This window comes from Podarcis bocagei (genome assembly GCF_964188305.1).
Source record: "Podarcis bocagei genome assembly, chromosome: 6".
Classification (NCBI taxonomy): Eukaryota; Metazoa; Chordata; class Lepidosauria; order Squamata; family Lacertidae; genus Podarcis; species Podarcis bocagei.
The window spans coordinates 35384414-35397428 of record NC_138130.1 but is presented as its reverse complement, the minus strand read 5'-3'; the positions used below and the strand labels follow the sequence as shown (position 1 = coordinate 35397428).

Below are 13015 nucleotides of genomic sequence, written 5' to 3'. Positions count from 1 at the left end.
GTGCACATTACTGTGTGAAGTGGATGGAGTGGGTTTTAGCTTGTAAACATGCTCATTTCGTTCTAAGAGAAAATTCTCGCCTGAACACTCAACATTAGAACTGCTGGAAAAACCACCAGTGTCACAAATTGTTTTCTGCAAAAAAAATGCAATGTGCGTAAGTAACTATGTTCATGACGATACCTTTTTAGAACCTGGCCCAATTAGCCCGAGGGCTAGAAGTTCACAGCTAAATTTGTGTTAACAGGAGTATGTCTTTTAAAGCCATCAGAGATGGCAAAGGAAAAAAAGGCTAAGTGAGGGTGAATTCATTCAAGGCTATTTAGGTCAAAAGAAAGCCACAGCAGTTATGTGACGGCTACTCTCAAAAATCATTTTTTAAAAAAACCCTGTAATTTGAGATGTTGCTTTTAAGTTCATAGCACAGAAACCAGAAAGTATGTGGAACACTGTCAGCAGTGCTTGATCTCATGTTGGATATGCAGGTGCACAGATGTTCTCAAACGCATGCATGGCTAGAAAATTTGACTGAAGCATTAGGCTACCTATTATCCACCATCAAGGGGCACACATGGAACTCTGGAGTACTTCCTGTTCAAGGGCAAACTTGACCACAGACTCCAGAAGACTATGAGGTGGCTTCTGGGCAGATAGCAGGACTTCCCTAGCCTGCTCTTACCACTGCAGCCCATGTGCCCCTAAACAACCACTCACAAGGGTCAGGGGATCTTGCTGTACAACAGCTAACATGGTTGCAAAAAGGAAACTATGGCAAAGCGCTATGTGTAGGATGAACAGCTTCACACAGAAACAGGGCATTTGAGGTCCTGTCCCCCAAGCTTTCAAATTTGTGAAATTCTGGATGCAAAAAAAAGAAAACGTGAGCAAATAATATCTGAAATCCTTTGACCCCACAGTTTAGGTCAGATCATGCTTCAATGTAGATACAGCTACATTAAACTGAAATGCCACGGAAAGTATTAAATATTATATACAATAAGATCAAGGCATTGTTGGAAATACAGAAACAAAAAGGAGATTTCTAGTATTATGCCAAAGGTCAAATGTGACCTCAGGGAAAAAGTTATTGTGCAGGAAATAAAACAAAAATCTTCATCAATGTGAAAGAACAGCGGGAATGTTCCTGCTTCTGGGAAGAGCAAAATAGCAGATAAAAATGAAATTATCTTGTAAAAGAGAAGTAGCTTTAAAATAGAACCACTTTATGTTAAGGACTCTGCATAATCAGTTATTAAAACAAAAGACAAACCAATTCATATTTAATGGTGTATATATCTTTTAATGTACCGAAATACGAAACAGTAATTTGGGTTCACTGGCAATGGCTTCTGTGGTTTTACCATTAGATGGTAAAAAGCTGGTTTTGCACTGCAACGTTAATATTTTGGGGAAATTCCCGAGCTTCATTTTCAGAAGCAAAGATATTATTAAAAAAGTTACTTAAGAGAAAGTACAACTCTGAACCTGAACGTAGCACATAAAAATAATTTAGCAGGAAGGCCCCCCTTTCAAAATAGACACCTGTGAAATTGCATGTAGAAGAATATTTCAACCAATGGTCTGAACAAAGAAAAGGTCAAATGTGAATACTAAAACTACAGCAGCCTGTGTATCTGCTTTCCAAAGGCTCCCAAACCCTGGCATATTTCCTTCAAAATGGAACAAAATGTTTAAAGTAGCAATGTCTATTCGGGCCCTGTAACAATCTATCAAGTTTGCAATTGTCATAATAGCAAAGAAGGCATCACAGCAGTGTATAAAAAATATGGTTGCATCTAGCACCAATTAAGATAGCAAAAAATCCTGGATGGAATTACTTATTCCCTGTGAATCAAGTAGGTCAACGTGTCAAGTTTACATTTCCTTTTAGAAACATACACATGCCAGTCTCTAAACAAAAGATTGCTGTGGCTGCAATCATTAGAAATGAAAAAGGACCCAAGAATTTTGAAAATGAAGTGAAATGCTGAATGCCTAATTAGGCAGGTTATCACAGAAAAAGCGTGAGCAAGAATGATCAGAATTTATAGCACTGTAGAAAGCCAACACAATGCTGACAGATAAAAGAAGCCCCCAAAATATTTCTGAAAAGCGCAGCTATATGTATTGGACTCCATAAACTAAATTCAAGTAAAAAAAAGAAGTCCCAATCAGTTTTCTTTTCCTCCCTGGACCGAATAACGAGAGCTCCACTACAGTCCTTTCTGAGATAGCCCTTACAAAAGGCCAAGTCCTTCATTACCTACTCCAAGTGCTTCTTTGGTTGCTCAAAGATCTCTTCCGGTGCTTTTGTTTCTTGCTTGTGCTCTTGTGGCCATGACTGCGCCCTCTTTTATCTTCCTTCCTGTCTCTGCTTAAGGATCGCCTGTGCTGTGCATATTCCCGACTTAAGCTCCTCAGGCCAGGACTGCTCCCTTTCGCAGAGTATTTCTTATGGAGGCGCCTTTCTTTCCTACATTTTTCATCATCGCTACTTAAGTCTCTTCTGTGCCTGCTTTTTTCAGTCTTATCCTTGCTATGATGGTTGCCCATGTCTCTGCACAAGCGAGTCTTCCCCTTGCTCGGCTCCCTATTGCATTTGCCTTGCTCAGACAGCAAGTCTTTCTTGCAGGTGTTCTGCTCACGGTCTGGCGTGGTCTTGTGTTGCTGATTTGTAGGAATGCATGAAAGGACACCTGAACTACTTTCATCGGAAACGGTGTCCCTGCTACTGACATTAATCTTAGTGTCTTTGATGAGAATATCCTCATGCAGGCTTCCATTTAAGTACTTTGGCTGACTGCTCACACTTTCATTAGCCTTTATGCTGCTAGGACAGAGCTGCATCGGTTTGGCTAAAGGGGACTGAATGGAAGTAGATGCAACACAATGGGGAACACCCACCAGCGCTTTCAAAGGCATAGGCTGCAGTGCATTAACTTCACTCTTCTTCAGATGGGTTTCTTCTACCTTCTTATTCATGAGATTGCTCAACAGTTTCTCCCTCAACTCTCTTTCTTTTCTCTGCAGTCCAAGAGCTCTCTCTTTTTCTTCCTCTACCCGTCGGAGTTCAGCTTCTTGCAGCCTTCTCCTTTCTTCCAAGTGCCGAAGGCGGATTTTTTCCTCGTTGTGCTCCTGTTCCATAAGCTTTATTGCCTAAGAATATAGAGAGAAGAGATTTCCCTTAGTTCTGTATCAAATACACTCATTCCATGGCAGGGTCAACCTTGAACAACTTCAGAGAACTGTTAGAAGGGAAACTATTCACCAAAAAGGGAACTATGCAGACCACAAGTAGGCAAGCTGCATCCCACAGAGACCTTCCCTACAGCCCAACTCAATACACCCCATCAGCCCAACAAACAGATATATGCAGGGAACACAATTTACATAGGTAGAAAGGGCTCCCTCCACCATTCGCTTTACCGCCTATTGCAATAGTGCTTTCCTCAACCTGCCAAACAGCTGTCTGATGAGCTGGGAGAGCACGTTGCCCAAGCCAATGAACTGGAGAAGGGGGAGGCATGTGATAGGACCTCTGCCTATCATGTGCCTCCTCTCTCCTGCTGCTCAGCTGACTGGCACTGGGAGGAGCTGAGAATTCATGGACAATGGGTGTGTGTACCCATTGGGTTCGCTGAAAAAAGGTTTGTGAGCTTGCCTGTGAGTGTGTGCACTCTCCACCCACCAAATGCAACTCTCAGGGCCAAAAAGAATTGCCCATCTCAACACTCACCAACACACTAAAGGACAGAACCATAGCAGATTTTCTGCTTCTCATTCTTAAATTGCTAATGCAATCCAGCAGCCTTTCTGAAATAGGTTAAAATCAAATCAGTTCCTAGGAAACAAGTCTGAACAACCCAACAAAGAAGCTCATAAGGACCAAAAGATAAACTCTACTTTATACTGATCAACTTTTGCAAGAAATAATTTTGCACTGTTGTCAACTTGGTGACATGAAGACTTTAAGATTTAAGAAAGGCTTAAGATTAAGGAAAGTCAGAACTTTATTTTAGTTTTTTTTATTCTCCTTGAATGAATTGCTAGATTTTCCTAGGATTTCAAGTCTCTGTAAATTACTAATCAGGTCCTAAATTAATTTATAAGCAGTTATCTCATGAAACTGACAAATTGTTATTTGTGCCACAGAAGCAAAATCAGTGTCCTAAACCCGGCAAATGAGCACAAACTATACATGAAAAGGTCCTTGATACAAACACATAACAACCTTCACTCCTCAAATGCAACAACTGCATTCTTGTGAACTCAGAAAAGCCTTTGATGCAGCAAGCTTCATGACTATCCCAAGGCTGGTCAATGATCCCTTACTGGAGAAACTAAGGTAATGGCACTGGATAAAGGGAGACGCAACTCCCAGGTCCTTTGCATGCTTCCTGGATACAGGTTTTAGTCCCTTTTGCACAGATTGCATCACACACTGGTTCAGCTTTATGATGTTGGAAAACACAGTAGCCTATTTGTCCCTCAAACAGGAAAGAGGAGTGAAGACAGGGTTGGGCCTAGCCAAAACACAATGCTAACAGCAAAGTGCTACGAGCATTATTTAAAATGGAGTAACTGAAGAGGCATCATTATAAAATAGAGAGAAGAAATCCGTGTGTGTGTGTAATTTATCAAATCCTCACTTATAAGCTGCTGGGGGGGGGGGGTTATACTGCTTTCCCATGCACACATGTCCAAACCTTAAAAACAAACAACCAGTTACCTTCGCTCTGCTCAGCAGTTCAGCAATTAATCGAATAGACTGAAGGTTTCTCTGAGCTAAGAGAAGCTTCCTCTCTTCAAGCTTTATTTTCTCTTGTAGTTTTTTTTGCTCTTCCGCTTGTATTTTTTCAAGCCGCTTTTTGTTTCTACGAATTTCACGATCCTTCTGTTTCTGCTCTCTTTTACGCAATTTCTCTTCTCTCTTTCTCTCTCTCTCCAATTCCTCAAGTTCTTTCTGTTTCCTAAGGATAAATATTGCAGTTAGTCGCAATAGGTACAATTTTAAAGGGTTTTAAAGAATTCTTCAAACAAACAAACAAACGAAACTACTACTAACAGCTTCAAATTCATTTGGAGGTTAAACCTCACCAATTTCAAAGGACTGCTCCAAGTTAAGGATTGAAGTCTTACAAAACAGAAGTAAGAAACAAAGCCATATTGAGCACAAAGCAACATTTCTAAATATTTTCCCAAGCCACAACAAGAAGGTAAAACAGAACTGATACTATTTTGATCATTTGATGGATAAGAACGTGGTATCAAGAACACCATGAATCACCATGAATTTGTTAAGTCTAATACACATTAACAGAATTGGCCATTAAAACACCTGTTTTCATCAGGAAGGTGGTAATGCAAGGTGTGAGAAGAACTGCTCACATTCTGATATGCTGTGGATAGATGCCATGCCTTCTATCTGGCATAAAGCTAGCTCTGCATCAATAAGTTTGGGTGTAATTTCTGCAGCTAAAGCCATCAGTCTGCAAGAGCTGTGCTATTAACATCTGTAGTGATGAAATGCTTTGAGAGATTGGTTCTTCAACATCTTAGGACATGTTTTCCACCGGATTTTGATGAACACCAGTTCGCTTATAGGAGAAATAGGTCAACAGATGATACCATAGCCACAGCTTTTCACCTTGCAGCGAGTCATCTGGAGAGACCAGAGAATTATGTCAGAATGCTGTTTCTTGAATATAGCTCGGCTTTTAATACCATCCTTCCGGACATTCTTATTAAAAAACTGAGGGACCTGGACCTTTCTTCTGCCATCTGTGATTGGACTAAAGACTTTCTGAGGGATCGCACACAAATAGAGGATTGGGCCTGTTACATCTACCTCTCTGAAGCTCAGCACTGGCACCCCACAGGGATGCGTGCTGAGTCCCTACCTGTACTCGTTGTATATATGACTGTATCTCATCCGATCCATCTACTGTAATTATTAAGTTTGCAGATGATACCACCATAATGGGTCTAATTACAGGTGGAGATGAATCAGCGTATAGGGAGGTTCAAAAAGTCTCGACATGGTGCCTAGAGAACAACTTGCACCTAAATAACAGTAAGACAAAGGAGATGGTGTTGGACTTTTGGAGGAAGAGAGGGGAACTAGACCCATTGTATTTCAGGGGGGCTGTGTGGAGATAGTCTCTTCCTTTAAATTCCTGGGAGTCTACCTTAGTGAAGACCTCACTTGGAAAATCAATACAACCCAGGTGGTTAGGAAGGCACAACAGAGACTCCATTTCCTCAGGGTCTTGCGAAAGAAAAATGTCAAACAAAAACTGATGATCTCCTTCTACCGGGCCACAATAGAAAGTGTCCTTTCATACTGTATTACAGTGTGGTACCCTGGTTTTACAGCCACAGACGGGAAGTCCCTACAGAGGGTGGCGAATACAGCACATGACATCCTGGGCTATCCCCTGAGTTTGCTAGATGACATCGCAGGAAACTGCTGCCTCAGGAGAGTGAGGAAAATTCTTAGGGATGACTCACACCCTGGCCAGCACCTCTTTAATCTCCTACCTTCAGGCAGGAGACACAGAAGTATAGTCAGCCGTACCAACAGGTTAAAGAACAGTTTTTATCCGTGGGCTGTTGGGCTGCTGCATGGAAAAAAATAGTGGTGCAATTGACTTCCGACAAGCACACAGAGTGCGAACCAGATTGAGTGTATGGGGGGGGGGAACACTCATTTAATTTCACTGCACACAGGTGGTGTAGTGACAATAAAGATTTATTATCATTTATTATTATTATTGCAACAGAACACTGCCAAGAGTATCAAAGAGCTACTGAAAGCCATTTGATGCTATCCATATTCAAAACAGAACCACTGAAATCAGTGGACTTTATTTCAATGGGTGTCCTCTGAGTATGACTAAATGGTATCACCCCATGGTCTAGAATCATGGAATTAAACATATTTGGTGGCATATTAATTATCTCCAACCACAACCCAACAAAGTATACCAGCCTTATTCGTAACATGCTCAGTAACACTTTGATAAATAAGATGCTCAAGAGAAATGTACAGAGTAACCATTCACAACAGTGCAGTGTCAATGGAACTGCTCTGAAGTTATTTCATCAAAGACTGCAGCTTGGTGTTCTATCAGAAGGTTTAAACAGATTGTACTAGACCAAGGGTAGCCAACATGGTCACTCCAGATTTTGTGGAGCTATAAACCCTTGTCATCCCAAACTACTAGCCATGCTGGCTGGAGCCAAAGGGAGATATAGCCCAACATCATCTTGAGATCACCACGTTGGCTACTCCACAGTAGACCTACAGGAGCTTAACTAAAGACACATATTAACAGGATCAAGTGTGTTAAGCTTAATTAGCTGAAAGTGGAAAAGGCCTTGTTCAGAAACTTATTTTCTTAGATTGATTTTACTGTCAGAAGCAACAGTGAACAGTCTATTGTTGTGCTTTCTAGATGAATAGTAGCATTTTCCAAAAGGTTGTATCAAACACCCCAATTTATGGCTTCTTAATGTAAACATTTACATAAAGCAAAATACAAATGGTTTACAATATTCAAAACATCTGAGTAGTAAACAGCCCAAAATATAAGAACAGAAATAACTATGTTGCATTTTACAAGTACAAAAACATTAACACAGTTTGTTATTTCTTAGGAAGGAAGCGTACCTTTCCTCCTCTTTTTGTCTTTCCTCTGCTTCTTTTTCTTTACGTTTTTGTTCTTCTCTCTGTTTTTCAAGCTCTTGGAGCTTCTGCCTTTCAAGCTGACGTTTCTTAATTGAAGCATCACTCAGGTGTTTTGTTGAATCAAATGAAACCTTTTACAGGCACAGAACAAAAAGTATTCACATTAAAGTACACTGACAGATTTTTAAGTGTTCCATTTGATTTCATTGTGCATTTTAGAATGGAACACTTGTGGTTAGCGGTTACAGAAGGTTGAAAACTAAGCCACATCAGGTCTGTCCACATTAGTAGTCACTAACTTAATGTATATTATCACAGTTAAGGATATTCATTCTTAACCTTTAATAGTCCTGAACGACAGTGGTTCTCATATTTTGCCACAGTGTGCCTCCTTAAGTAATTATCAAAAAAGCCTTGCAAGATTTTTGAACAGTAAATGACAGGCTTCCTAGTGTTTACTTGTCCTTAGGAAGAACAAGGAAAAGGGCTGCCCAGAGGACATTATTGACTAGGTGGTATGTAAATACAATCCAATTAATCCATCCATAAAATGAGAACACTGAAAGATTCCAATGTTGAATGCATCATTATCAAAATGAGTGGCAAATCTCTGCTCACATAGGACTGCATTCAATGCACTGCATTCAAAAGGAACACAAAGGTTGCACGCCTGAAACCATATTGCAATGCAGATAACAGCGAATTCCCAGTAATTGAGGGGCTGATCCAACTATTTTCCTAGATGCCCACTCATACTGTTAAAACCACTAACTTACCCACATGCCTTTCTAGTTAAACTGAGTATCTGCTGACTAGATAAATACTGTTATTTCTAAATGCAAACTCTAATTTCACATAGAGTTCACTCTATTCTTTAACAGAACATATTAAACAGGGAATTATATACTACTAAAAAAAAAATCAGCTGGAAAGATAAACATGAATAATGCCAGAACAATTGCTCTTCTTTTCAGTGTTATGATTACATGAAGGGGAAAAAATTCATGATTACATGAATTGGCAAAATAACTTTCATTTTAAATTGGGAATTGCATGATATAGTGTATGAAATGCCCAACCATCAGTCTCTCACAAGACAACTTTAGCATATTTTCTTATGTCACTCCTACTCTCTGTTCCCATATGTAGCAGAGCCCTATTTGGGTGTTCAATTCCCCAAAGCAATTAGAATAATATAAGGGAGACTGGAGACACAGCAGTTGGTCCAGCCCCCATAATGTCCCCATACCAGGCTCCATGCCCTTCTACTTCCCTGGGTGGTGAATATGTGCAGTGGGGAGCTTGCTTTACTCATGAGATGCATGTGCAATTTAGAATCATGCAGAGTTTCAATCCCATAGGGAACCTCTATGAATGCAGCAAGCTCCCTGATATAGATATTTCCATCCCTATGTTGAGACAGGGAACAAGGGTAGGCACAGGTGAGCACTAGAAGGTGAACACTAGAATATAATGGAAAAGCAGCTAGGCAACATGTTCCCACTCTCTCTAGTGTGTGAAACAGCATGCTTCGATAGGGCCTAGGAACATACTTCAATAAAGTAAGCACAGAATGAAGCACAGGAAGCAACGCAAAAGGCAATTCAGGATGCCACAAAGTACTCAGGTTTAGAAAAAGACTGGATATTCTTTTAATGTATTTTTTGATATCATCTGACTTAAAAGAGACTATGGGTGAGATCAAATGTAGGGTAAGCGGGCATCCACACAGGAAACAGGGCTTCCCTTCCTATCCTCCCACTACTGGAGCAGATTTTTTATTTTTATTTTTTTGAGGGGGGCAGGGATGCTGCTGAAGGAGAAATAAGAAAACCAGAAGCACTTTTGTGCAAGTGGATTTCTGCTGCACAAAGAGAAGCTGCACTGGCAGCTGCTCTATATATTTAGTCTTTCAGACGTCTGCAACATCATTACAATTCATAAATTGTATGCCTATATCTTGTTAAGAACTAGTGACAGCACATTCCCCAATTCTAACTTAACAGTTACTATAATTTGTGACATTTTCTTTGCGAGTTGCTTCTTCTGTCATATTCAAAGTTACACTCCCCACACCATTTAGTTGGGCAACACTTTGGGTACCATTTGTGGAAAGGTGGCATACAAATGTTTAAAATAAATACCTCTAAAGGTTCACTTATGGGGTGCATGCACCTAAAACTGGTAACTTAAGCACCAGCTCATCAAAATATAAAGGAAAAGAACATGCAATGTTTCTTTGAAGAATTTTCTACTAGGAACAGCTCAACAGTATCTCACCTTTAAGTTACAAGCCACTGCTTTGCCATCTTCACCTTTGTACATCAGCTTCATCCCTCGTAAAGCGTTCATAGCCTTGATGAAACCTGCATATTCCTCATACTGAACATAAGCTTCAAAATTCAAATGGCCTCCAAAACTGAACGTATGAAAATTTCTGCCAGTCATTTCTTCCCTATATGGGTCCAACATGGGTATGTCCACATTCCGTATTTCCCCAAATTTACTAAACACTTTAATAAGAACTTCTTCACTTGGTTTTTCTGAGCCAGAGTCTTTCAGCGCAAACCATTTACAAGGCAAGCCCTCCAGATGAATAGTGTCTGGCCTTTCCCCTGGCAGAGTTTCATTCATATCTTTTGCATCACGAAAAAAGGAGTCCCAGTCATGTCGAGTAGGAAAGTCAATTTTGTATTCTGCAGCACGGACTTTTAAAATGTCTGAAAAGCCACTAAGTTTTATAGTTTTGCCATCCAGGCATGCAAGGAAGGATTTAACCAGACTCTTATTTTCTACCTCTCCTTCAAAGCGGATGAAATCCATGGTGCTTTTAGATATCCGCAAGGTTGAGAACTGATGTGTTTGCACCATTCCTTTCAGCCTTTCCATCACTTCCCAGTTTGAAATAGACTTCCCAGGTTGCTTTAACTGAGGAAGTGCCACACTGATGGTCATTTTTGTAATGGGCTTAAGGTATAGCCCATAAGGAGCACAAAGCTCCACTGCTTCTGTTGTGTCATGAACTATTGTAGCAGCTGCCATGGCTACAAAAAAGACAATAAGCATACAACGGATAGTAGGCTTATCTGTGATTTAGACACTGACAGAAAGTGGTTCCTTTCTTAGAATAAATGATCATTTTAACAGTTTCCTGAAAGCAGCATTCAAAGGCTTAAGAACAAGTCCTCTGTTAAAATTTATCAAAACAATATATAGAGAGTCCACAACAAAATATTATGCTCTTTCCTAATCACGCTGCACTTCTGTGCTCCAGCTGCAAGCAGAGAAACTGCAAAGCTGTGTGATGGGTACTAAGGAGGAGTGTTTAAGAAGGAGAAACTGAAGATGCAGAGAAACAGCTGTAGTCTTTTGCTTCAAATTCATTGCAGGTTGTTTGATGCATCACAACTGAGATGAATTCGAGTGGATACAGAAACCAGAAATCTGTAAATTGAAACAAATGAATTAAGAGTCTTACTTTCCATCCTATTAAACCAAACACAGGATTATTTTTAGTTAATGAAGCACTGAAGAGCAGCAAACACCTCAAAGCCAAAGTTACTATAAAATGATTTCTGGGAAAGTATTAAGTATAGCATGTAAACTATATATTTGCTATGTAGAGCAAAATTTACAAACTATTGTTACACAGTGAGAATACATCCAACTGACAAGTACTGCAATCCTAACCCTGTCTATTCAGAGGTAAATACTACTGAATTAAATGGGGCTTACTCTCAGGTAAATGGGGTTAGGACTACAGCCTAAGTTGATAATATTTTCATTAGCATTACCTGTATGAAACATAACAAGTTTCAGCAACCCTAACTTAGAAATTAACTACAACAGTTAAGATAAAAAGAGAATTTACTAAATTGTCATCCAAGTTAATACTGTTTTACTGTTTGTAAAAGGTGAATAAATATATTCTACTTTCAATTACTGTAACAATTAATTTAACACCATAAAATTAAATTATGCAACTACATGATTGCATGCTGGTCAATGGGGAAAGCAGGAGAATGTAAGGAGAGTCATGCTGGCTCAGGCCAAAAAGCCTATCTAACCCAGCATTTTGTTTCCGACAGAAGCCAGCCAGATTGTCTCCTGGGAGCATGAAAGTGACAGCTACCTCCAGTTTGCTCCCAGTATTCAGTGCACACTCCCTAAAACACAAGGAAGAAGAAATTGGGCAATGAATCGGGTAGGCCCCACATTTCAGGCTGGTGCTCAAGAAGGGTTCCAGGTCAGAAACAAAAAGACTGACCGCACAATATGCAACACAAGGAGTGTGTGTTGAACTAAGGCCAGCGAGAGAGACCTGGGTTCACATCCACCCCCACCTGGCCCTGGACTAGAAAACGGCTCTAGCCTGTCTCAGTGCTGCTGTGAGAATGAAACCAGAGGAAGGCTTATTGATGCAAACCCCCAAAATGTATTTTCTATGGTGAACTTTTTACCTCTATCTTCAGTACATTTTATTTTATTGCTACAGCTAGTGGCTGATGCAAATAAAGATTCTTCCCATTCTGACTCCAGAGGAAGGGCAGGGAAGCCTAGTGGCCTGAGCCCCTGGAAAGGAGGGCGCAGGTGAAAGGAGCCTGGTGAAAGAAAGAAAGAAAGAAAGAAAGAAAGAAAGAAAGAAAGAAAGAAAGAAAGCCGACGTCGTGCTGGTGCTGCAGGCTTAGAAAAAGGAGCTGTTGGAGAAAAAAAGGGGGGCGGTGAGCACAGAATAGAGAACTTGAGCAGAGGACATTCGCTTTTTTCGCAGGTGGGCTAAGTGCCACAACGGGCCCGAAGGCAGGCTGGCGTCTCCCGCACAGACACGCACCCAGGAAACGTGTCGGTCCTGACACACGCACAACAGCACACGCGCACTGTGGGCGACTGGCTACAGGCGGAGCGGTGGGCGAGAGGAGGCACCTACCGCGCGCCCGGTCCTTGGCACATCTGGCCTCCGCCAAACTGAGGAGGAAGGACCAGCCCCGCGCCGCCGACGCCCGTCTTCTTCCTCCTCCTCCTCTCCAGGGTAACCCGCGGTCGCCTCTCTCTCTCCCTCTCTCTCGTCCGGCCTCCCGCGCACGCGCGCCCCGCACCGGCCTTCCCACAGTGCCCAGCGCCACCAAAACAAAAGCACTTCCGCTTCCTCCGAGATAAACGAGGGCGGGCACGTAGGACGCCCGCTATAGAGAGAAGGGAATGCCCTTATAAGGGCTTGGTGCACACAGAGAGATGGAGTGCGCGGAATGTAGAGGGACACGCGTGATGCGCACTTCAGGTTTCAAAACGCCGAGGGGAAAGTTTTCTGAGTTGCTCGCGGGTCGG

General features: G+C 41.3%; 1 protein-coding gene across 2 annotated transcripts; it reads right to left on the bottom strand.

Moving 5' to 3' along the window:
* Window positions 1-1279: 1279 nt before the first annotated feature.
* AKAP17A (A-kinase anchoring protein 17A) lies at window positions 1280-12808 on the bottom strand. Of its 2 annotated transcripts, none has more exons than XM_081199147.1 (5): window positions 12618-12808; window positions 9971-11134; window positions 7673-7821; window positions 4730-4970; window positions 1280-3156 (listed from the first exon to the last, which is right to left on the bottom strand). In XM_081199147.1, the coding sequence occupies exons 2-5, from the start codon at window positions 10754-10756 to the stop codon at window positions 2260-2262; spliced, it is 2073 nt and encodes a 690-aa protein (XP_081055273.1). In that variant the 5' UTR covers window positions 10757-11134; window positions 12618-12808; the 3' UTR covers window positions 1280-2259. The 2 variants fall into 2 exon arrangements, with proteins under 2 accessions (XP_081055273.1, XP_081055274.1); XM_081199148.1 differs by lacking the exon at window positions 12618-12808 and adding an exon at window positions 12522-12541.
* Window positions 12809-13015: the final 207 nt, after the last annotated feature.